General features: G+C 43.8%; 1 protein-coding gene across 2 annotated transcripts in view; it reads left to right on the top strand.

Annotated features, from left to right (window-relative positions):
* The window catches only part of LOC138664023 (zinc finger protein 345-like), a 41,147-nt gene extending 14,665 nt beyond the window's left edge, over positions 1-26,482 (top strand). For both annotated transcript variants that reach the window (XM_069750428.1, XM_069750429.1), the window contains exon 7: positions 24,039-26,482. In XM_069750428.1, the coding sequence (XP_069606529.1) occupies positions 24,039-25,384 (1,346 nt within the window). In that variant the 3' untranslated portion in view covers positions 25,385-26,482. The remainder of the gene's footprint in view (positions 1-24,038) is intronic.
* Positions 26,483-26,699: the final 217 nt, after the last annotated feature.

The raw sequence follows: 26,699 nt of genomic DNA on the forward strand, positions 1-26,699 counted from the left end.
ATATATATATATATATATATATATATATATATATATATATATATATATATATATATATATATATATATACACACCCATATTTGGTATCATTAAATTCATAAAACGCAATCAAAATAAAATATAAAGTAAACTCATTTGATGGGTTAACAGCGTAACCAGAAAAGAAACCAAAACGCCAGAATTGTCTTTTTGGCCACCGCAATATTACGGTAAAATGCAATAAAAAGTGATGAAAACATTGTATCTACCCCACAATAGTATCAATCAATACATTAGCTCAGGGTGCAAAAAATAAGTACCGTATATACTCGAGTATAAGCCGACCCGAGTATAAGCCGACCCCCCTAATTTTGCCACAAAAAACTGGGAAAACTTATTGACTTGAGTATAAGCCTAGGGTGGAAAATGCAGCAGCTACCGGTGAATTTCAAAAATAAAAATAGATGCTCCATACCGTTCATTATTGCCCATAGCTGTGCCATATAGTGCTCTGCACCGTTCATTATTGCCCCATAGCTGTGCCATATAGTGCTCTGCACCGTTCATTATTGCCCCATAGCTGTGCCATATAGTGCTCTGCACCATTCATTTTTGTCCCATAGCTGTGCCATAGTGCTCTGCACCGTTCATTTTTGTCCCATAGCTGTGCCATATAGTGCTCTGCACCGTTCATTTTTGTCCCATAGCTGTGCCATATAGTTCTCTGCACCGTTCATTTTTGTCCCATAGCTGTGCCATATAGTGCTCTGCACCGTTCATTCTTGCCCCATAACTGTGCCATATAGTGCTCTGCGCCGTTCTTTCTTGCCCCATAACTGTGCCATATAGTGCTCTGCACCGTTCTTTCTTGCCCCATAACTGTGCCATATAGTGCTCTGCACTGTTCTTTCTTGCCCCATAACTGCCATATAGTGCTCTGCACCGTTCTTTCTTGCCCCATGACTGTGCCATATAGTGCTCTGCGCCGTTCATTTTTGTCCCATAGCTGTGCCATATAGTGCTCTGCACCGTTCATTATTGCCCCATAGCTGTGCCATATAGTGCTCTGCATCGTTCTTTCTTGCCCTATAGCTGTGCCATATAGTGCTCTGCACCGTTCATTTTTGCCCCATAGATGCTCCATAGAAAGCTCTGCCATTGCTGCTGCAATAATAATAAAAACAAAAGCCATACTCACCACTCTTGATTGCAGCTCCCGGCGTCTCGTTTCGGCGTCTCGTCCCGGCGTCTCTCCGCACTGACTGATCAGGCACAGGGCGCCGCGCACACTATATGCGTCATCGCGCCGCGCCCTCTGACCTGAACAGTCAGGGCTGAAAATCTTGGCTTATACTCGAGTATATACGGTATTCACAGAGCTCCATAAAGCTGAAAATGTTACGGGTCTTGGATAATGGCAACACAAGAATTTTCCTTTCTTTCTTTCTTTCTTTCCTTTTTTACAATGGTCATTTTTTTCGCATAGTAGACATGATAAATAAAAAAACAATTGTGGAATTTAACTTTTTTTTGCAATTTTAGCTCACATTTAGTTTTTTTCCTGTTTTCCAGTGCATCACATGATAAAATTAATGTTGTCATTCAAAAGTATAATTCATTCTACAGTAATCAAGCTCTTATATTTCTATGTGGATGGAAAAATAAAAAAGTTATGGCATTAGGAGGAAGGGGAAGAAAAATGAAAAGGAAAGCAACTAATAGCGTTTGTTGCCCAAAATCAAGAAAACAATATAAGGTGCATAATACACAGATTATAAGGTGCTCATAGTGCAATAGAGCCCCTGTAGTGGATAAAGAGTCATTGATACCTACTAGTGATGAGCGAGTGTACTCGTTGCTCGGGTTTTCCCGAGCACGCTCGGGTGACCTCCGAGTATTTGTTAGTGTTCGGAGATTTAGTTTTCGTCGCCGCAGCTGAATGATTTTCATCTGTTAGCCAGCCTGAGTACATGTGGGGGTTGTCTGGTTGCTAGGGAATCTACACATTTAATCAAGCTGGCTAATAGCTATAAATTATTCAGCTGAGGTGATGAAAACTAAATCTCCAAACACTAACAAATCCTCTGAGGTCACCCGAGCGTGCTCGGGGAAAACCAGAGCAACGAGTATACTCACTCATCACTAATACCTACACATAAAGAGCAGAGATGCCAATGGTGTGGGATCATAAAGCAAGCATGGTGGTCTGGGTCAGATGAGCTCCGAAACAAGGACAAGGCACAACACCCAACGCGTGTCACCACCGAAGTGTACCTTCCTCTGTCTGAGATTTCTGCAGGTGCAATGACATCAATTCATCTCCCCAGCTGAGCCTCAGTACACAGCACAGTCTTGAGCAGCGGGAGATTTGTTTTTTTGACAGTACATATTTGTAAACTGTGGGGTATAATACTGGTCCCAGGGACTGTGTGGTGAGCTGAATGAGGGACTGTTTGGAGACATCACACTGTGCAGAGGGGCATGGTGGGGACAACTTACCATGTATGGGGACTGAGTGAGGACATTATATTATGTAGGTGGGCTGTATGGGGACATTATACTGTGAAGGGGGCTGTGTGGGGACATTATACTGTGTAGGTGGCTATGTTCGTACATTATGCTACGTAGGTGGACTGTGTAGGGACATTATACTGTGAAGGGGGCTGTGTAGGGACATTATACTGTGTAGGTGGCTGTGTGGGGACATTATACTGTGTAGGTGGGCTGTGTGGAGACATTATACTAAGTAGGTGGGCTGTGTGTGAATATTATACTATGTAAGTGGGCTGTATTGGGACATAGTATTGTGCAAGGGGGATGTGTCTGGGTATCATACCTACCGTGCGAGGAAACATCATACTTTTGAGGAGACTGTGGGGACATCATATTGTGTTGAAAATTGTTGACCAATACACAAGAGCTGAATAACATAATCAGTATGATTTACTGTTTTACATAAACTTTATAAAAAGCTGTAAATTATGTGATTTTGTTTAGCTACTACAGGTAAGAAAACAAGTTGCTATAAGCCATATCGTCACATGTATTAACAGTAGCAGCGAGTCAGAAGACTAAATTCTGCTCAATATTAAGTGATAAAGATCAACATGAAACAATAATAATGTGCAGAATTAAGAAGCAACCCTGCTTTTCGGAGCACCTGTTGGGTACTCTTCCTGCACTCTGGCATATACAGGGTAACACAAACAAGCTGTACTCGCCCTCTTGAGGATTTGTGGGTACATTTAGAGTAGCAATAATAATAATAATCTTTATTTATATAGCGCCACTATATTCCGCAGCGCTTTACAGTTTAACCCCTTCCCAACCTTTGACGCAGCGTATGCGTCATGAAAACCTGTGCCATTCCGACCTGTGACGCAGCATATGCGTCATGGCCGGATTGGGCTCCTGCAGGCCGGGTGAAAGGGTTAACTGTAATTTCTCTAGTCACCTTCCACGACAGCCACTTCGGAGGTTGTCTTCCCCGCCCTAATAGGGGACAGGAACACAAGAGGTTAAATACCCCTCCCCTTTCTGCACCACCAGTTTTTTCCTGTCCCCTATGGGGCATGAGGAGATTCTGAAGGGGCTGCCGTGGCCGGCGACGGAGCTCCACTTACCGAGAAAGCCAGGCGGCATGGAGGTCGGGCTTCCCTCCTCAAATAATGCTGCTCCCGACTCCTCTCTTCGGAGGGACTCGGGACCTTCCCGCCCCTCCGGCGCTCCCTTCGGGAGTAATGCGGGGCGGTGACGTGCTTGCCGGGGGGCCTCCTGCAGCCCCCCGGCTCCCTCCTCCCATGGCTGCAGCGCTGGAGGTGGCGCGCTTCCCGGGCTGTGGCCGGAGGCCTGACTACTTCCGGGTTAACGTGCATCACTTCCGGTTCAATCAGGAAGCGTTCCATGGAGCGCACGCCGGCCGGCAATGGCGTCCAGGCAGCAAAACACGCCATACAGCAGCGTTTTCGGGGGCGTTCCAGGACCCTACCCCAATCGGGCTACACGTGGGGGGAGGAGCACTATCACGCTGGGACCACCGATCCTTTATAAAGAGATCCGGGTAGCAAGGTAAGCTGTCTGACTGTTACACTGACGGACATGGACGGTGACAGACCCCCTTGCTCTGCATCTGCAGATGCCAGCGTTCCCCCTCCTACCAAAGTAAGTAGCAGGTGTCGGGCCCAGCTATCCCTTATATACGTATGTATGTGCATTCATGTATATGTAGCTATATACCCCTAAGTGGCTTAGCAAACCCTATCTCTCTCTCTCATAGGGAGAAAAGGTTTCTGATCCTAAAAAGTCAAGCCGCAAATGTAAAGTGTGTACGGCCAAACTCCCATCAACATACGGGAAAAAGCTCTGCCAATCCTGTACGGATAAGGTCCTACGCGCTGAACAACCCTCACTGCTTTATAGCATTAGATCCCTCATTAAAGATGAGGTCCATTCTTCTATGGCTACCTTCTCACAGATGTCGGTGCCTCAGCCACCCCCTCCAAAAAAGAGGAAAAAAGCCCCAGTAGAATCCGACCCGGACTCGGGAGAGATCCAGTCCTCAGGTTCAGAGGATAACTGGGAAAACGAAGGCTCCACTTCTACCCCCACCTGTAAATCAGAAAGCAAAAAATATTATTTTAGTTCTGAGGACATGAGTGACCTAATCGGTTTAGTAAGAGGCACCATAGGGGTAGAGGATGAAGAAGTTACACTCACAGTACATGATGAGATGTTTGAGGGTCTGAAACCCAAAGATCAAAAAGGGTTTCCAGTACATAAGAATTTATGAGATCTAATTCTGCATGAATGGGACCTCCCTGAAAAAGGTCTGACTGTACCATCGGAACTAAAAAACCGGTACCCATTGGATGGGGATAACTCCTTATGGGAGACCCCGAAAGTGGATGTACAGGTGTCCAGGGTAACTAAAAAAACTGCCCTTCCCTTTGAGGACTCTTCGCAACTCAAGGATCCGATGGATCGTAAAATAGAGAGTTTATTAAAAAAGTCCTGGGACACCTCCACAAATCTGCTAAAGTCTAATATAGCCTCTACTTGCGTGGCCAGATCTCTATTTATTTATCTGGTTACGCAAACTTGAGGATCACTTGACACAAGGCACCCCAAGAGAGGAGATTTTAGACTCCCTACCCTTGCTACAGAAAGCAACGGGGTTCCTAGCCGATGCTTCTGCTGAATCGGTACGAGTAGCCGCGAAAGCTGCCGTTCTCTCTAACTCATCCAGGAGAGCACTCTGGATAAAATCCTGGGGAGGCGATTTTGTCTCCAAGTCCAAATTATGTAGCATACCTTTTCAGGGTCATAATGTATTTGGACCCGTTCTGGACAATATTTTGGATAAGGCGGCAGATAAAAAGAAATCTCTCCCTGAGCAGAAGATCCCCAAAAAACGCTTTTTTCGTCCCTCCCGTGACCAATCCTCGCAGAGAGGAAAAGGCAAAACGGGAAGGTGGAGTTATCCTAAGGGAGGCAGGGGCAAAAATATCCTGGCCCCTCAGGCCCAGCAAACCCCAGATAAGCAATGACTGTGCTCCGGTCGGGGGTCGACTCTCACAGTTTTTCACCGAGTGGCAAACCATCTCTACAAATCAGTGGGTCCTTCGTACCATTCAAGAGGGATTAAAAATAGAATTCGTGAGACCACCCCCACAATGCTTAAAGATGACCTCCCTTCAAAACCCAGATCTCCAAAACTTCTTGTTACAAGATCTACAAAAACTAATGCAATCAAATGTGATTTCTCAGGTGCCGAAGTTAGAGGAAGGACGTGGTCATTATTCACGCCTTTTTCTGATTACCAAGCCGTCGGGGAAAAACAGAATTATCATAAATTTGAAACCCTTAAACGAATCAGTCCGATACAGGAGATTCAAAATGGAGACAGTCAAATCAGTAATCCCCCTCATCGGTCAAAATTGGATGATGGCGACTGTGGACCTGAGGGATGCGTATTACCATGTGTCAATCCATCCAGACCACAGGAAATTCCTCAGGTTCGCAGTCTCCAAGGGTCACCAGATCAAACATTTCCAGTTCAATGTTCTCCCCTTCGGCATCTCTTCGGCCCCTCGGGTTTTCACAAAGATTATGGTGGAAGCGATAATCTTCATCCGTCAACAGGGAATATGCTTATCATGGCTCCATCTGCCTCCCGTCTGGAAACAGACGTATCAAAGTCCCTAGAGATATTACAAACCCTGGGTTGGATCTCAAATCTGGAAAAGTCAGAGGTCCATCCCTCCACAAGAAGGAAATTTCTGGGGGTGCTACTGGACTTGGATGTAAGAACATCTTTTCTACCCAAAGGTCATCAAATCAACCTTGTCCGCAAGGTAGCCAAGTTCAGAGGCCAGTGTGCACCGACCCTCAGAGAATCGATGTCTGTACTAGGGTCCCTGACCGCATGTATACAATCAGTTTCCTGGGCCCAGGCTCACACACGAGCTCTCCAGACTTATGTACTACTACATTCCAGGAGACGACAGACTCCATTGAGTCAGAAGATACTTCTCCCTGGCCATGTGAAATCAGCGCTAAAATGGTGGCTAGATTACCAAAATCTCCAGAGAGGGGTCAGCTAGGACCACCTTCCCCTAAAAACACTCCGCTCAGATGCCAGCAAAAGAGGCTGGGGTGCGGTGGTAGAGGGTTTCCACTTTCAGGGACAATGGACATCGAACATCAGCAGCAGCTCCTCGAATCTAAGAGAATTGAAAGCTGTGGAGGAGGCCCTAAAGGCATCATCTGCACTGATCAAAAATCATCACGTTCGTATTTACTCGGACAATATGACCACAGTAGCCTATCTACGACACCAGGGGGGACAAAGTATGCCTCTCTAAAAGAAGTAGCTGCAAGAATATTTTTCTGGGCAGAGAAAAACCTTCTATCGGTCACAGCAGTACATCTGAGGGGATTGGACAACACTCAGGCGGATTTCCTCAGCAGGAAAGACATTCATCCAGGAGAGTGGTCCCTAGACCAAGCAGTGTTTCAGTCCCTATCCGAAAAATGGGGTACTTCAGAGGTGGATTTAGTCGCCAACAGGCAAAATGCGAAGGTAGAAACATTTTTCTCCCTTCATCACAACAAGGCACAGGGAATAGATGCCTTTTCACACCAGTGGAAATTCAACCTTGCATATGCCTTTCCTCCCATTCCCATGCTGGCGAAAACTCTGCAAAAAATCAGGACAGACGAAGTGACCACAATCTTGATTGCCCCATTGTGGCCCGGGAGGAGTTGGTAAGGCGCCCTATTAGATATGGCCCTGGAAGGTCCCTGCCTTCTACCTCAAAAGACCGATCTCCTACACCAGGGTCCCCTACTACATCCGGACCTGAACAGATTGAACTTGGCGGCATGGCTACTGAAGCCACAATCTATAAAAGCTAAAGGACTCTCAGATGATGTAATCCAGACCCTTCAAAAAAGCAGAAAGGCGGTAACCAATGCCATCTACACTAAGGTTTGGAAAAAATTTACGTGCTGGTGCTCCCCAGAAGTTCCAGACCCCTTCAATCCTGATATAGCGAGGTTCTTATAATTTTTACAGAAGGGCTTGGATATAGGCCTTACCCCTAGCACACTCAAAGTGCAAGTATCGGCCATTAGTAGCTTTTTTGACTCAAATTTAGCCAATCACCGCTGGATCAAGCGATTTTATGACAGCCGCATCCAGAATTCGTCCTACACTCCGTAATAGGGTACCCTCCTGGGACCTCAATACTGTACTTAACGCACTAACCCAGGATCCATTTGAACCCCTGGATGCTATAACCATAAAAAACTTAACTTTGAAAACAGTCTTTCTAGTCGCAATCACTACGGCTAGACGTATTGGTGAATTACAGGCCCTGTCAATACAGGAACTCTATCTAACGGTCACTGCGGATAGCATTGTACTAAAACTAGACCGGTCCTTTTTACCTAAGGTGGTCTCGAATTTCCACAGAGATCAGGACATTCTACTACTTTCTTTTTGCCCAAACCCCTCCAACCCTAAAGAACAGACCTTCCACACCTTGGATGTTCGCAGGGTGGTCTTATTTTACTTACAACAAACTGAAACCTGGCGAATTGATCAAAATTTATTCATTCAGTTCTTGGGACGAAACAAGGGAAAGAAGGCGGCAAAAAACACCATCGCAAACTGGATCAAACAGTCTATTTGCTTGGCTTATTCATCGCAGGGACTGGATCCACCTGCCTCTCTGAAAGCACACTCTACCCGAGCAATGGCAACATCGTGGGCAGAGAGGGGGAATGCCTCATCAGAGCAGATATGCAGAGCCGCCACCTGGTCGTCCATCCATACGTTCACCAGACATTACCGGCTAAATTTCAATAGGGATTTAACATTTGGCAGACGTGTTCTGCAGGCTGTAGTCCCTCCCTAGAGAAATTAGCTGTTGGTACTACTCCGAAGTGGCTGTCGTGGAAGGTGACTAGAGAAAATAGAATTATTCTTACCGTTAATTCGGTTTCTAGGAACTTTCCACGACAGCACTAATTTCCCTCCCTACCTGATATTCTTATTGGATGATTCCTGCACTTTTGTGGTAACTATACATGCTACTGTGTCCAGGAAAACACTGGCGGTGCAGGAAGGGGAGGGGTATTTAACCTCTTGTGTTCCTGTCCCCTATTAGGGCGGGGAAGACAACTTCCGAAGTGGCTGTCGTGGAAGGTTCCTAGAAACCGAATTAACGGTAAGAATAATTCTATTTTCACCCCCCCCCCCGTGGCTACGATCGCTCTGATTGGCTGTTGAAAGTGACTTTCAATCAGAGCGATAGTAATATTTCACCAATGAAAATTGGTGAAATATTACAATCCAGCCATGGGCGATGCTGCAATAGCATCAGCCATGGCTGGAGATCGCGATGTGCCCCCCCCCCCCCCCACCGCCACCGATCACCTCCCCTCCGTCCTCTGTCCTGTCATTTCCTGTCCTCCGCTCCCCTCCGTCCTCCTGTCCGCTCCCCCGCTGTCCGGTCCCCCCCCCCCCCCACCGCTGTCCAATCCCCCCCATCATACTTACCGACCTCCCGTGTGCCTCCCGGTGTCCATCCGGCTGCTGCATGGGCGCCGCCTTCTTGGAAAATGGCGGGCGCATGCGCAGTGCGCTCGAGGAATCTGCCGGCTGGCAGATTCGTTACAAGTACATTTTGATCGCTGTAATAGGTTCTATCACAGCGATCAAAATAAAAAATAAATAAATAAACGCCCCCTTTATCACCCCCATAGGTAGGGACAAAAATAAAATAAAGAAAAATTTTTTTTTTCTTTGTCCCACTAGGGTTAGGGTTGGGGTTAGTTCACACTGCGTCTAAGCAGTCCGTTAGACGGACTACGTTACACCACGGCATGAACGTGCTGTAACGTAGTCCGTTACGGCCGCCATTGACAGCAATGTCGGACGCATCACTAGCGCACGCCCACAATGGATGTACGCTAGGGATGTGCCGTCATTGAGTGACGGACCCGGAGACGCGGGCTGCAGCGTTTCCGGGTCCGTCACTGCTAGCGCAGATAGAGCTAGCAGATGCTCTATCTGCGCTAGCGCGATGCAAACGTCGGCACTTGCGCTAGCAGCAGCCCGTTCAGCACATACACTAATGGGCTGCTGCTAGCGCATGTGAACCTGACCTTAGGGTTAGGGTTTGGGTTACGGCTAGAATTAGGGTTAGAACTAGAGTTAGGGTTAGAATTAGGCTTTGTGCACACGGTGCGCATTTGGTTGCGGATCTGCAGCAGATTTGGCTGCGGATCTGCAGCAGATTTGGCTGCGGATCCGCAGCGGATTGGCCGCTGCGGATTCGTAGCAGTTTTCCATCAGGTTTACAGTACCATGTAAAAATATGGAAATCCAAATCCGCTGTGCCCATGGTGCGGAAAATACCGCGCGGAAACGCTGTGTTGTATTTTCCGCAGCATGTCAATTCTTTGTCCGGATTCCGCAGCGTTTTACACCTGTTCCTCAATAGGAATCCACAGGTGAAATCTGCACAAAAAACACTGGAAATCCCCAGTAAATCCGCAGGTAAAATGCAGTGCCTTTTACCTGCGGATTTTTCAAAAATGGTGCGGAAAAATCTCACACGAATCCACAACGTGGGCACATAGCCTTAGGGTTAGGGTTGGAATTAGGGCTAGGGTTGGAAATAGGGTTAAGATTAGGCTGTGGTTATGGTTAGGGTTAGGGGTGTGTTGGGGTTAGGGTTGGATTAGGGTTAAGGGTGTGTTGGGGTTAGGGTTGTGATTAGGGTTATGGCTAGAGTTGGGATTAGGGTTAGGAGTGTGTTGGGGTTAGTGTTGGAGTTAGAATTGAGGGGTTTCCACTGTTTAGGCACATCAGGGGTCTCCAAACGCAACATGGTGCCACCATTGATTCCAGTCAATCTTGCATTCAAAATGTCAAATGGAGCTCCCTCCCTTCCGAGCCCCGACGTGCACCCAAACAATGGTTTACCCCCACATATGGGGTACCAGCATACTCAGGACAAACTGGGCAACAATTATTGGGGTCCAATTTCTCCTGTTACCCTTGTGAAAATAAAAAATTGCTTGCTAAAACATTTTTGAGGAAAGAAAAATGATTTTTTATTTTCATGGCTGTGCGTTGTAAACTTCTGTGAAGCACTTGGGGGGTTCAAAGTGCTCACCACATATCTAGATAAGTTTCTTGGCGGGTCTAGTTTCCAAAGAGGGGTCACTTGTGGGGGGTTTCTACTGTTTAGGCACATCAGGGGCTCTGCAAACGCAACGTGACGCCCACAAACCATTCCATCAAAGTCTGCATTTCAAAAGTCACTACTTCCCTTCCGAGCCCCGACGTGTGCCCAAAAAGTGGTTTACCCCCACATATTGGGTATCCGTGTACTCAGGAAAAACTCAGCAACAACTATTGGGGTCCAATTTCTCCTGTTACGCTTGTCAAAATAAAAAATTGCTTGCTAAAACATCATTTTTGGAAAAGAAACATGATTTTTTATTTTCACGGCTGTGCGTTGTAAACTTCTGTGAAGCACTTGGGGGTTCAAAGTGCTCACCACATATCTAGATAAGTTCCTTGGGGGTCTAGTTTCCAAAGAGGGGTCACTTGTGGGGGGTTTCTACTGTTTAGGCACATCAGGGGCTCTGCAAACGCAACGTGACGCCCGCAGACCATGCCATCAAAGTCTACATTTCAAAAGTCACTACTTCTCTTCCAAGCCCCGACGTGTGCCCAAACAGTGGTTCCCCCCCCCACATATGGGGTATCAGCGTACTCAGGACAAACTGGACAACAACATTTCTCCTGTTACTCTTGTGAAAATAAAAAATTGTGGGCTAAAAAATAATTTTTTGAGGAAAGAAAAATGATTTTTTATTTTCATGGCTCTGCGTTATAAACTTCTGTGAAGCACTTGAGGGTTTAAAGTGGTCACCACACATCTAGATTAGTTCCTTGGGAGGTCTAGTTTCCAAAATGGGGTCACATGTGGGGAAGCTTCAATGTTTAGGCACACAGGGGCTCTCCAAACGCGACATGGTGTCAGCAAACGATTGGAGCTAATTTTTCATTCAAAAAGTCAAATGGCGCTCCTTCCCTTCTGAGCCCTACCGTGTGCCCAAACAGTAGTTAACCCTCACATGTGAGGTATCCGTGTACTCAGGAGAAATTGGCCAATACATTTTAGGATCCATTTTATCCTGTTGCCCATGTGGAAATGAACACACATGACGCTCCTTCCCTTCTGAGCCTTGCCGTGTGCACAAACAGTGGTTTCAAAACACATAAATAAGTATATATACGTGGGTAATATATACCGGTAAGCGCTAGGAAAATAACGAAGGGTGGTAGAAAAGAAATAAAATAAAATAGTAGCACAGTAAAACAAGCCTTGCTCAGAGAAATGTCCCGATCTCAATCTTCGAAGTAGACAAATGACCGCTGACAGAATGACAGTATATTCACCTGGCAAGGGCAATAACACTTCGGAACACTCAGAGGTAGTTCCTACCTGTATCGTAGGATGAAGAATCTTGAGCGCTCTTGTTCCGTGATGAGTCCTATCAGCGGGCACAGAAAGTCTGGACAAGTGGCTGCCCCGGCCGGCGGCAAGCCACAAACAGCTGGTCTCCGGGAGGAGACGGAGATCCTGCAGAGCTGACGCCGCGTGTGTCAGCGGCGGTACTAGCCGGCAGTGCGCAGGACCTGAGTGACGTAGCAAGTCACGTGACCATAACCCCCGGGAGAAATTGCCCAACACATTTTAGGATCCATTTTATCCTGTTACCCATGTGAAAATGAAAAAATTGAGGCTAAACGAATTTTTTTGTGAAAAAAAAAGTACTTTTTCATTTTTACGGATCAATTTGTGAAGCACCTGGGGGTTCAACGTGCTCACTATGCATCTAGATAAGCTCCTTGGTGGGTCTAGTTTCCAAAATGGGGTCACTTGTGGGGGAGCTCCAATGTTTAGGCACACAGGGCACTCCAAACGCGACATTGTGTCCTCTAAAGATTGGAGCCAATTTTTAATTGAAAAAGTCAAATGGCGCTCCTTTGCTTCCGAGCCCTGTCGTGCGCCCAAACAGTGGTTCCCCCCCACATATGGGGTATCGGTGTACTCAGGACAAATTGTAAAATAACTTTTGATGTCCAGTTTCTCTTTTTACCCATGGGAAAATAAAAAAAATTGTTGCTAAAACATCATTTTTGTGACTAAAAAGTTAAATGTTCATTTTTTCCTTCCATGTTGCTTCTGCTGCTGTGAAGCACCTGAAGGGTTAATAAACTTCTTCAATGTGGTTTTGAGCACCTTGAGGGGTGCATTTTTTAGAATGGTGTCACTTTTGGGTATTTTCAGCCATATAGACCCTTCAAACTGACTTCAAATGTGAGGTGGTCCCTAAAAAAATGGTTTTGTAAATTTTGCTGTAAAAATGAGAAATCGCTGGTCAAATTTTAACCCTTATAACTTTCTAGCAAAAAAGAATTTTGGTTCCAAAATTGTGCTGATGTAAAGTAGACATGTGGGTAATGTAATTTATTAACTATTTTGTGTCACATAACTCTCTCGTTTAACAGAATAAAAATTCAAAATTTGAAAATTGCTAAATTTTCTAAATTTTAGCCAAATTTCCATTTTTTTTCACAAATAAACGCAAAAATTATCGACCTAAATTTACCACTAGCATGAAGCCCAATATGTCACGAAAAAACAATCTCAGAACCGTTAGGATTCGTTGAAGCGTTCCTGAGTTATTACCTCATAAAGGGACACTGGTCAGAATTACAAAAAACGGCCAGGTCTTTAAGGTCAAAATAGGCTGGGTCATGAAGGGGTTAAAAGTTTCAAACACAACAGTCATAAGTAACAACGTTAACAATACAATAATTAAAGCGAAATAAGCCGACCCTGCTCGTGAGAGCTTACAATCTACAATGAGGTGGGGGAGATACAAAGTACAGGTGTGTATTTACAATGATGGTCCAGCCATCTTCAGGGGGTTGGGGATAGAAGGAGATGGTGAATGGGCTACACACAAACATGAAATGACTTTGATTAGTTAACATGGTAGGCCGCTCTGAACAAATGTGTTTTGAGCGAGCTCCTAAAACTATGCAAATTGTGGATGGTCCTAATATCTTGGGGTAGAGCATTCCAGAGGATTGGCGCAGCGCGGGAGAAGTCTTGGAGTCGGGAGTGGGAGGTAGTGCAGAGGTTAGCCGAAAGTCATTTGCAGAGCGCAGCGGTCGGCTAGGCTGATAGACCGAAATGAGGGTGGAGATGTATGGGGGTGCCGCACTGTTGAGAGCTTTGTGGGTGAGAACAAGTACTTTAAATTGTATCCTGTAATGAATGGGTAGCCAGTGTAATGACTGGAGCAGAAGAAGTTCAGTTTTGGAGAGGTTGAGTTTCAGATAGAGAGTGGACATGATGTTGGAGACTGCGGACAGACAGTCACTGGAGTTCTGTAGTACAGCGGGGGTAAGGTCAGGGGATGACGTATATAGTTGTGTGTCATCGGCATAAGGATGGTACTGAAAGCCAAATCTGCTGATGGTCTGTCCAATTGGGGCCGTGTAGAGAGAGAAGAGAATGGGGCCAAGGACTGAGCCCTGAGGTACCTCGACAGGGAGAGGAAGAGGAGCCAGAGAACAGAACACTGAAGGAGCGGTCAGAAAGATAGGAAGAGAACCAGGAGAGAGCAGTGTCCTTAATGCAAAGTGACTGGAGCCTAGAGAGTAGGAGAGGGTGCAAGCAATAAACTTATTAAATTTCAGATTTAATATACCGTACAAAAAGAGTAAAGTGCTTAAAAAGGTTACTAAAGAAGAAATAACAAAAAGACGTACACAGAAGCAAAAACAGCACAAAACAAAAGGGATAAATACGCATAGGTTTTAAAAATTAGATCCATGAACGCTTCTGGCTGAGGAGAATGTTGTGAGAAATATGGACATATCATCAATACTCTTCGTTCTCCTGGGGTCTGGGATGGATAGTCCTTAGATTACATGTTATAACGTAACGTGTCTCACCAGACCCCTCACTCCTCTCTCAGCTTAGGTAAGAGAGGGATGAGTGATTAGATACAAATTTGATTCTAATCCAGTTTTAGCCCTCATTTTTGGTAATATTTTCCCTCAGGAACCTCATAGACAGACATATCACTGAACAACCTTCAAACATTCCATAGATTCCACACGTAAATATGATCTATCCGTAATTCAGGGAGATATTTCCAGCTACTAAAACCTTTGCAATTTTACCCACTGATGCGAATCTACTCCCTGTTGAAAGCATTGATGCTCCTGCGTTTAACCCCTTAGTGACAGAGCCAATTTGGTACTTAATGACCAGGCCAATTTTTGCAATTCTGACCACTGTCACTTTATGAGGTTATAACTCTGGAACGCTTCAACGGATCCCGCTGATTCTGAGATTGTTTTTTCGTGACATATTGTACTTCATGTTAGTGGTAACATTTCTTCGATATTACTTGCGATTATTTATGAAAAAAACGGAAATATGGCGAAAATTTTTAAAATTTTGCAATTTTCAAACTTTGTATCTTTATGCCCTTAAATCAGAGAGATATGTCACAAAAAATAGTTAATAAATAACATTTCCCACATGTCTACTTTACATCAGCACAATTTAGGAAACAAAATTTTTGTTTGTTAGGGAGTTATAAGGGTTAAAAGTTGACCAGCAATTTCTCATTTTTACAACACCTTTTTTTTTTAGGGACCACATCACATTTGAAGTCATTTTGAGGGGTCTATATGATAGAAAATAACGAAGTGTGAAACCATTCTAAAAACTACACCCTTCAAGGTTCTCAAAACCACATTCAAGAAGTTTATTAACCCTTTACGTACTTCACAGGAACTGAAGCAATGTGGAAGGAAAAAATGAACATTTAACTTTTTTTTGCAAACATTTTAATTCAGAACCATTTTTTTTATTTTCACAAGTATAAAAACAGAAATGTAACCATAAATTTTGTTATGCAATTTCTCCTGAATACGCCAATACCCCATATGTGGGGGTAAACCACTGTTTGGGTGCACCGCAGAACTTGGAAGTGAAGGAGCGCCGTTTGACTTTTTCAATGCAGAATTGGCTGGAATTGAGATCGGACGCCATGTCACGTTTAGAGAGCCCCTGATGTGCCTAAACAGTGGAAACCCCCAACAAGTGACACCATTTTGTAAACTAGACCCCTTAAGGAACTTATCTAGATGTGTGGTGAGCACTTTGAACCCCCAAGAACTTCACAGAAGTTTATAACGTAGAGCCGTGAAAATAAAGAATCGCTTTTGTTTACACAAAAATGATCTTTTCGCCCACAAATTCTTATTTTCACAAGGGTAACAGGAGAAATTAGACCACAAAAGTTGTTGTGCGATTTCTCCTGAGTACGTCGATACCCCATATGTGGGGGTAAACCACTGTTTGGGCGCACGGCAGAGCTCGGAAGGGAAGGAGCGCTGTTTTGGAATGCAGACTTAGAATGGTCTGTGGGCGTTATGTTGCGTTTGCAGGGCCCCTGATGTACCTAAACAGTAGTAACCCCCCACAAGTGACCCCATTTTGGAAACTAGACCCCCCAAGGAACTTATCTAGATGTGTGGTGAGAACTTTGAATGCCCAAGTGCTTCACAGAAGTTTATAACGTTGAGCCGTGAAAATAAAAAATCGCATTTTTTCTACAAAAATTATCTTTTTGCCCCCAAATTTTTATTTTCACAAGGGTAACAGGAGAAATTGAACCCCAAAAGTTGTTGTCCAATTTATCCCGAGTATGCTGATGCCCCATATGTGGGGGTAAACCACTGTTTGGGCGCACGGCAGAGCTCGGAAGGGAAGGAGCGCCGTTTTGGAATGCAGACTTAGATAGAATGGTCTGTGGGCGTTATGTTGCGTTTGCAGAGCCCCTGATGTACCTAAACAGTAGTAACCCCCCACATGTGACCCCATTTTGGAAACTAGACCCCCCAAGGAACTTATCTAGATGTGTGGTGAGAACTTTGAATGCCCAAGTGCTTCACAGAAGTTTAGAATGCAGAGTCATGAAAATAAAAAAAAATATTTTTTTCCACAAAAAAGATTTTTTAGCCCCCAAGTTTTTATTTTCACAAGGGTAACAGGAGAAATTGGACCCCAAAAGTTGTTGTCCAATTTATCCCGAGTACGCTGATGCCCCATATGTGGGGGTAACCCACTGTTTGGGGGCACGGCAGAGCTCAGAAGGGAGGGAGCACCATTTGACTTTTTGAGCGCAAAATTGGCTGTCGTGTTTGGAGACCCCTGATGTAACTAAACAGTGGAAACCCCCCAATTCTGTCTCCAACCCTAACCCCAATACACTCCTAACCCTAATCCCAACCCGATCCATAATCCTAATCACTAACCCTAACGATAATCACAACCCTTACCCCAAAACAACCCTAATGTCAACCCTAACCATAACCCTAATCAAAACCCTAAATCCAACACACCCCTAATCCTAATCTCAACCCTAACCTCAAACCTAACCCTAATCCCAATACACCCCTAACCTTAACCCTAATCCCAAACCTAACCCTAATCCCAAGCATAACCCTAATGCCAACCCTAATCCTAACCCTAATCCCAACTCTAACCCTAACTTTAGCCCCAACCCTAGCCCTAACTTTAGCCCCAACCCTAACCCTAAGGCTACTTTCACACTTGCGTCGTTTGACATCCGTCGCAATCCGTCGTTTTGGACACAAAACGGATCCTCCAAATGTGCCCGCAGGATGCGTTTTTTTGCCTATAGACTTGTATTGCCGACGGATCGTGACGGATGGCCACACGTCTCGTCCGTCGTGCACTGGATCAGTTGTGTTTTGGCGGACCTTTGGCACAAAAAACGTTCAATGTAACGTTTTTTTTGTACGTCACGTCCGCCATTTCTGACCGCACATGCGTGGCCATAACTCCGCCCCCTCCTCCCCAGGACATAGATTGGGCAGCGGATGCGTTGAAAAACTACATCCGCTGCCCACGTTGTGCACAATTTTCACAACGTGCGTCGGTATGTCGGGCCGACGCATTGCGACGGCCCCGTACCGACGTAAGTGTGAAAGAACCCTAACCCTGAATTTAGCCCCAACCCTAACCCTAAATTTAGCCCCAACCCTAACCCTAGCCCTAACCCTAATTTTAGCCCCAACTGCTGTTCTCCTGCCGGCCGGCGGCCAGGAGGAGCAGTAGGAGGATCCAGGGACACAGGTGAGTATGATAGGGTCCCTGAATCCCCCTATTTCTCTGTCCTCTGATGTGCGATCACATCAGAGGACAGAGAATTACACTTTGATTTTTTTTTTTTTTGCGGTCGCCGGTAAACAGTTAATTACCGGCGATTGCAAAACAGGGGTCGGTAAAACCGACCCCGATCATGTTCTTTGGGGTCTCGGCTACCCCCGGCAGCCGAGACCCCAAAGATTCTCCCGGTGCCGGCCGGCGGGCGCACTGCGCATGCGCCCACCATTTTGAAGATGGCGGCGCCCACTGGGAGCCATGAGGAGCACCGGGGGAGATAGGTGCGTATCGGGGGGCTATCTGGGACCCCTTTTCTCTGTCCTCTGATGTGCGATCACATCGGAGGACAGAGAAATTAAAAAGAAATCGCGTATTTTTTTTTTTTTTTTTGCGATCGCCGGTAAACGGTTAATTACCGGCGATCGCAAATGCGGGGTCGGTACAAAACCCCCCGAATCATGTTCTCTGGGGTCTCGGCTACCCCAGGCAGCCGAGACCCCAGAGAAAATCCGACTCTGGGGGGTGCTATTTACTTTTTCCACAGCACCGTTAATTAACGGGGCTGTGGTTTAAGTACCCTTAGAGGCCGCCGTTAAAAGGCGTATCGGCGGTCGCTAAGGGGTTAAAGTGAATCTGTTAGCTGATGCATACTGCCCAACGTCGCAGCGTTTCAGAGTCAAACATACCTGGCTGAGATAATACAGCCAGTGCCTGGTACATGCTACTCAGTCCTTGGACAACATGTATCAGCTAACAAGTTCACTTTAACACATATGTGCAAGTGAAGGAATACAGGGGCACATCTGCTGGTCCAAATAGTTATCCAATATTGACAGTTACCAGTTATTACTATGTATTCAAAGTTCAGGCCTGGTATTCATCAGATAACCTGCTTCAATTACCTGTTCTCAGCAGGGGGTGAAGGCAGTGATCCAATGCCCCCAGCCTTGGATCTGTATCACTCATAACTCTACTTATGACACATTCCCTAGACCCCAATCATCTTATGGCAGCTCTATTCAACGGTCCCCTTCTTGAGACTTCAGGGTGCAAATAGGTGGGACTGGTCATAGTTTGACATGATTGCATATAAAATGGTTGTATGTACACAGTTGTTATTGATGATCAGTTCTATATTTACTATACACCAAGTGTTATTGTTCTGGATGCTGAGCAGTTACAAACAATGATGGGAGAGGGAGCCGTCAGCTGCTGATCCCTCTTCCATCATGCCCCCTCTGCACCTGAGCTCTGTGACATCTCAGCGCACAGGGTGTCACTACAGCGAGCCCTCTGTGCCAAGCATTGCAGTGGGTCAGAAGATGCTCTACAGAGCACAGATCAGTGTGAGAAGGAGGTCTTGGAAGGACCAGAGATTACATGAGGGAACATATCGGAGATTATTTCGGAGATGTACGGAGGAGACAGGTTATGGATAGTTTTGTAGATCAGTTTTAGTAGTTTGAACTGGATTCTCTAGGGAATTGGGAGCCAATGAAGGGACTTACAAAGGGAAGTAGAGGAGTAGCAAGGAGAGAGATGGATTAGCTGTGCAGCAGAGTTAACCCCTTCATGACCCCAGCTGTTTTCAGTTTTGCTTTTTCGTTTTTCACTCCCCTCCTTCCCAGAGCCATAACTTTTTTATTTTTCTGTCAATATGGCCATATGAGGGCTTATTTTTGTTGTACTTTTGAACGACATCATTGGTTTTAATATGTCATGTACTAGAAAACAGGGAAAAAAATTCCAAGTGCGGGTGAAATTGCAAAAAGGTGCAATCCCACACTTGTTTTTTTTTTAACTTTTTTGCTAGGTTCACTAAATGCTTAAACTGACCTGCCATTATGATTCTCCAGGTCATTACGAGTTCATAGACACCAAACATGTCTAGGTTATTTTTTATCTAAGTGGTGAAAAAAAAATTGAAAGGTTATTTAAAAAAAAAAAAGTGCGCAATTTTCCGATACCCGTAGCGTCTCCATTTTTCATGATCTGGCGTCGGGCAAGGGCTTATTTTTTTGCCTTCCGAGCTGACTCCATGATACCATTTTGGTGCAGAAACTTTCTTTAGATCGCCTGTTATTGAATTTTAATGCAATGTCGCGGGAACAAAAAAAACGTAATTGTGGCGTTTCTATTTTTTTTTCTCGCTACGCCGTTTAGCAATCAGGTTAATCCTTTTTTTTTTTATTGATAGATCGGGCGATTCTGAACTCGGCGATACCAAATATGTGTATGTTTGATTTAATTTTTATTGTTTTATTTTGAATGGGGCGAAAGGATTTAACCCCTTTCTGACCTTTGACGTACTATCCCGTCGAGGTGACCTGGGCCTATCTGACCCTCGACGGGATAGTACGTTGTAGCGATCGGCCGTGCTCACGGGGGGAGCACGGCCGGGTGTCAGCTGCCTATCGCAGCTGACATCCGGCTCTATGTGCCAGGAGCGATCACGGACCGCCCCCGGCACGCCGCGATCAAACATGATCTGACAGAGTGCTGTGCAAACTGTCAGATCAGCGATCTGTGATGTCCCCCCTGGGACAAAGTAAAAAAGTTTAAAAAAAAATTTCCACATGTGTAAAAAAAAAAAAAAAAATCCTAAATAAAGAAAAAAAAATATATTATTCCCATAAATACATTTCTTTATCTAAATAAAAACAAACAAACAATAAAAGTACACATATTTAGTATCGCCGTGTCCGTAACGACCCCACCTATAAGACTATATCACTAGTTAACCCCTTCAGTGAACACCGTAAAAAAAAAGAGGCAAAAAAACAACGCTTTATTCTCATACCGCCAAACAAAAAGTGGAATAACACGCGATCAAAAAGACGGATATAAATAACCATGGTACCGCTGAAAACGTCATCTTGTCCCGCAAAAAACGAGCTGCCATACAGCATCAGAAGCGAAAAAATAAAAAAGTTATAGTCCTCAGAATAAAGCGATGCAAAAATAATTATTTTTTCTATAAAATAGTTTTTATCTTATAAAAGCGCCAAAACATAAAAAAATTATATAAATGAGGTATCGCTGTAATCGTACTGACCCGAAGAATAAAACTGCTTTATCAATTTTACCAAACGCGGAACGGTATAAACGCCTCCCCCAAAAGAAATTCATGAATAGCTGGTTTTTGGTCATTCTGCCTCACAAAAATCGGAATAAAAAGCGATCAAAAAATGTCACGTGCCCGAAAATGGTACCAATAAACATGTCTACTCGTCCTGCAAAAAATAAGACCTCACATGACTCTGTGGACTCAAATATGGAAAAATTGTAGCTCTCAAAATGTGGTAACGCAAAAAATATTTTTCGCAATAAAAAGCGTCTTTCAGTGTGTGACGGCTGCCAATCATTAAAAAAAAAAGTATTTATTTCCATTTTTCCATTAGGGTTAGGTCTAGGGTTAAGGCTACAGTTAGGGTTGGGGCTAAAGTTAGGGTTAGGGTTGGGGCTAAAGTTAGGGTTAGGGTTTGGATTACATTTACCGTTGGGAATAGGGTTGGGATTAGGGCTAGGGGTGTGTCAGGGTTAGGGGTGTGGTTAGGGTTACCGTTGGGCTTAGGGATGTGTTTGGATTAGGGTTTCAGTTATAATTTGGGGTTTCTACTGTTTAGGCACATCAGGGGCTCTCCAAACGCGACATGGCGTCCGATCTCAATTCCAGCCAATTCTGCGTTGAAAAAGTAAAATAGTGCTCCTTCCCTTCAGAGCTCTCCCGTGTGCCCAAACAGGGGTTTACCCCAACATATGGGGTATCAGCGTACTCAGGACAAATTGGACAACAACTTTTGGGGTCCAATTTCTCCTGTTACCCTTGGAAAAATACAAAACTGTGGGATAAATAATAATTTTTGTGGGAAAAAATTTTTGTTTTATTTTTACGGCTCTGCATTATAAACTTCTGTGAAGCACTTGGTGGGTCAAAGTGCTCACCACACCTCTAGATAAGTTCCTTAGGGGGTCTACTTTCCAAAATGGTGTCACTTGTGGGGGGTTTCAATGTTTAGGCACATCAGTGGCTCTCCAAACGCAACATGGCGTCCCATCTCAATTCCTGTCAATTTTGCATTGAAAAGTCAAACGGCGCTCCATCCCTTCCGAGCTCTCCCATGCGCCCAAACAGTAGTTTACCCCCACATATGGGGTATCAGCGTACTCAGGACAAATTGTACAACAACTTTTGGGGTCCATTTTCTCCTGTTACCCTTGGTAAAATAAAACAAATTGGAGCTGAAGTAAATTTTTTGTGAAAAAAAGTTAATCGTTCATTTTTATTTAAACATTCAAAAAATTCCTGTGAAACACCTGAAGGGTTAATAAACTTCTTGAATGTGGTTTTGAGCACCTTGAGGGGTGCAATTTTTAGAATGGTGTCACACTTGGGTATTTTCTATCATATAGACCCCTCAAAATGACTTCAAATGAGATGTGCTCCCTAAAAAAAAATGGTGTTGTAAAAATGAGAAATTGCTGGTCAACTTTTAACCCTTATAACTCCCTAATAAAAAAAAAATTTTGGTTCCAAAATTGTTCTGATGTAAAGTAGACATGTGGGAAATGTTACTTATTAAGTATTTTGTATGACATATCTCTGTGATTTAATTGCATAAAAATTCAAAGTTGGAAAATTGCAAAATTTTCAAAATTTTCGCCAAATTTCCGTTTTTTAAACAAATAAACGCAGGTAATATCAAAGAAATTTTACCACTATCATGTAGTACAATATGTCTCTAGAAAACAATGTCAGAATCACTGGGATCCGTTGAAGCGTTCCAAAGTTATAACCTTATAAAGGGACAGTGGTCAGAATTGTAAAAATTGGCCTGGTCATTGACGTGCAAACCACCCTTGGGGGTAAAGGGGTTAAACTTTTATATTTTTTTTTACTCTTTTCATATTTTTTAAAACATTTTTTTTTTAACTTTTGCCATACTTCAATAGCCTTCATGGCGATTCTCAGATTGCCCCTATGTAGTAGAATTGCTGCATTGCTGTGAGCGCCGACAACAGGGTGGCACTCACAGCAATCCGACATCAACAACCATAGAGGTCTTCAATAGACCTCTGGTTGCATGCAGATGCATCGAAGACCCCCGATCATGTGACTGGGGTCAGCGATGCGTGCATTTCCGGCCCGATGGCCAGAAGCGCTAGTTAAATGCCGCTGTCAGCGTTTGACAGCAGCATTTAACTAGTTAATAGTGACGGGTGGATCGCGATCCTGGCTTTGATGTGGGCTCACCGCTGGAGCCCGTATCAAAGCGGGGGTTCTGACCTCGGACGTACTATCCCATCTGAGGTCAGAAAGGGGTTAAGGACAGACTGGAGAGGTGCGAGAGTGTTAGCAGGTAGGTACAGAGAAGGATATTGCAGTAGTCAAGGCGGTAGATGATGAGGGCATGCGCAAGCATTTTAGTGGATTTAGAGTTGAGGAAAAGACGGATTCTGGAAATATTTTTGAGCTGGAAGCCGGAGGAGGTTGCGAGAGCTTGGATGTGTGGTTTGAAGAACAGAACAGAGTCAAGGTTTACTCCAAGGCAGTGGATTTCCGGTACAAGAAAAAGTGTGATGTCATTTATTGTGACCGATAGAACAGGTAGGGAACATACGTGTGATGGAGGAAAGATAAGGAGTTCAGATTTGTCCACACTGAGCATAAGGAAGCTGGAGGAAAAGAAGGAGGATATGGCTGATGGACACTACTAGATTCTGGACAGCAGAGAAGTAATGTCCGGGCCAGAGTGTCATCAGCGTATATAGGTGGTACTGGAAGCCAAGGGACTTTGAGTTGTCCCAGGCCAAGGATATAGATGGAGAAGAGTGGGGTTCATAGGACAGAGCCTTGAGGGACACCAACAGAGAGAGAGGGCGGGATGAGCAGGTGGTGTGGAAAACACTAAATGTGCGGTTGGAAATAGTATTAGGAGATCCATGATAGAGCAAAGTCATAGTGGTCGAGGGATGGCTTTTTGAGGATAGGCGTGATAGTGGCATGTTTAAATGAAAAAGGGAAGGTACCAGAAGTTAGTGATATGTTGAAGAGATGGGTTAGGAATGGGATAAGTTTGGTGTTGATTTAGAGAGGAGATGACTGAGCTCTCCTTTAGTAATTTTGGAGCGCAAAATATGTTTGGGACAAGGGCATATTCAAATTTGTATTTAGAAAATTTATTTAACAAATTATAATTTTTTGATCCTAGAATTTAGAAAAGTAATCCACGATTTTTTTCTTCACAGAAGACGATGCTAGAAGCTCAGGACATCTGATATCTTCAGATTTTATAACAGATGATCGTGGTATGATAGAAGATGAGCTTGAAATAAATGTATTCATTCCAGCCATACCTTCAACCCTTCAAAGCAAAGATTTGTCATCTGATCATTTTCAACAAGTCCTGCTTACTAATTCAGTACATACTGTTAAACAAAATAATCGTCACCCAAGGAGTGTTGAACATCAAAATAATTACAATGAAGAAAGACCGTTTTCATGTTCAGAAGGTGGCAGACGTTTTACAATTAGATCAAATCTTGCAAAACATGAGCGAATTCACGTCGGGGAAAGGCCATTTCCATGTTCAGAATTTAGTAAATGTATTAACCAGCATTCAGATATAATTAGACATCAGATAATTCACAAAGGGGAGAAGCCATTTTCATGTTCAGAATGTGAGAAATGTTTTGGCCACAAACCACATCTTATTGCACATCAGAAAACTCACACAGGGGAGAAGCCATTTTCATGTTTGGAATGTGGGAAATGTTTTGGCCACAAATCACATCTTATTGCGCATCAGAGAATTCATACAGGAGAGAAGCCATTTTCATGTTCAGAATGTGAGAAACGTTTTGGCCACAAACCACATCTTATTGCGCATCAGAGAACTCACACAGGTGAGAAGCCATTTTCATGTTCAGAATGTGGAAAATGTTTTGGCCACAGATCAGATCTTATTGCGCATCAGAAAATTCACTCGGGGGAGAAGCCATTTTCGTGTTCAGAATGTGGCAGATGTTTTACAATTAAATCAAATCTTGAGAAACATGAGAGACTTCACACCGGGGAGAGGCCATTTCCATGTTCAGAATGTAGCAAATGTTTTAACCAGCATTCAGATCTTGCTAGGCATCAGAGAGTTCACACAGGGGAGAAGCCATTTTCATGTTCGGAATGTGGAAAATGTTTTACAGATAAATCAAATCTTGGTAAACATAAGAGAATTCACACAGGGGAGAAACCATATTTATGTACAGAATGTGGGAAATGTTTTCACCAGAATGCAGATCTTCTTAGGCATCAAAGAATTCACACAGGGGAGAAGCCATTTTCATGTCCGGAATGTGGAAAATGTTTTGGCCACAAATCAGATCTTGTTGCCCATCAGAAAATTCACTCAGGGGAGAAGCCATTTTCATGTTTAGAATGTGGCAAATCTTACAATTGGAGGTCCTATCTTGTCAATCATCAAAAAACTCACACAAAGGAAAAGCAATTTTCATGTTTAGATTGTGGGAAATCTTTTAAACGTAAATCTTCCTTTGCTTCTCATCAGCGAATTCACATCAGGGCAAAGTTATTTTAATCCTCTAAACATTGGAAACGTTTTATTTGAAATTCACTCTTCTTTTCTTACACATCAAAGTACTCACTGATTGAAGAAGTCATTTTCATGTTCTGATTGCGGTAAAAAAGGTGTTATGTAGAATCAAATTTTATTGACCATCAAAAACCTTTTACGAGAGAAACCATTTTCATGCTCAAGTAAATATTAACAGAAATCCAGTTTTGTGGAAAACCAAACGAGATACATTGTGAAAAAAACTATTTTAATGTGCTGTATGCAGTAAATGGTTTAACCAAAAATCAGTTTCTTTAATTAGCTCATTTACTTTTAAAAATACTACAAGAAAAAATACATTGGATTAAAGTCTTAGGTCCTAATTGGGACGACACCAGTTTCAGCAGAGCTTGGTTTATCTGACATCTATCCAGTGGCTTGAAAAACTGTCCATTTCTAACTTAAAGGGACACTGTCACCTGAATTTGGAGGGAACAATCTTCAGCCATGGAGGCAATCTTGCCTTGCGCAGGCGTGTACTATGGAGGGCAGAGAATGAACTTCAATCCAATATTGCAGCCAGCATGCAGCCAGCGGGTAAGGAAAGGGTGAATCAAAAGCCCCAAACCCCGCCTCCATGGCTGAAGATTGTTCCCTCCAAATTCAGGTGACAGTGTCCCTTTAAAATTCTCCTTCTTGAGGAAAAGAACCATACCATGGAAACACCATTACCGGTAGGACTAATTCCTACTTTCAGGGCTCCCATCCAGTGAATACTGACCTGGCCACTGAAAAAGTGCCCTGGCAATTTTTTATCTCCTCTCAACTCTCCAGGAAATACTGATGTGCACCTGTCACCTTTTTCATGTCATATAGCCTATAATATAGCCAAATCATGAATATCATACAAAAAAATCACCCTGTTATAAACCAAGATGACATTTCATAAAATAATTTCTCAGGGTTGTAGATTTGTGTCAAAGAGGAGCTGTACTTTAGGCAACATGCTTTCACCTAGTCTGTTCCATAATGGCCCTAAAAGGGCTGTGAAAATAGTTGCAACGTGTGCATTTTTGCTGCAGAATAAATAAAAATATTTTTCTCATCTCAAGGAGACACATATCATATTGATGTTTTTTGATGATACTTATCACATAGTGTACTCTATATTTTCCAATTTATGCAGGATGTAGTATATAGAATGCACTATAAGAAAATTAAAACAAAGAATTTTGGAGCATTTAAACAATATGGTCAAGAAAAATGGGTGTTATTCCGGTGCAGGCAAGCATTTTGTTGCCAAACATGATAGTGATCTGTCATATTTTAAATTTTTGGG

The sequence above is a fragment of the Ranitomeya imitator genome, chromosome 2 (assembly GCF_032444005.1).
Source record: "Ranitomeya imitator isolate aRanImi1 chromosome 2, aRanImi1.pri, whole genome shotgun sequence".
Classification (NCBI taxonomy): Eukaryota; Metazoa; Chordata; class Amphibia; order Anura; family Dendrobatidae; genus Ranitomeya; species Ranitomeya imitator.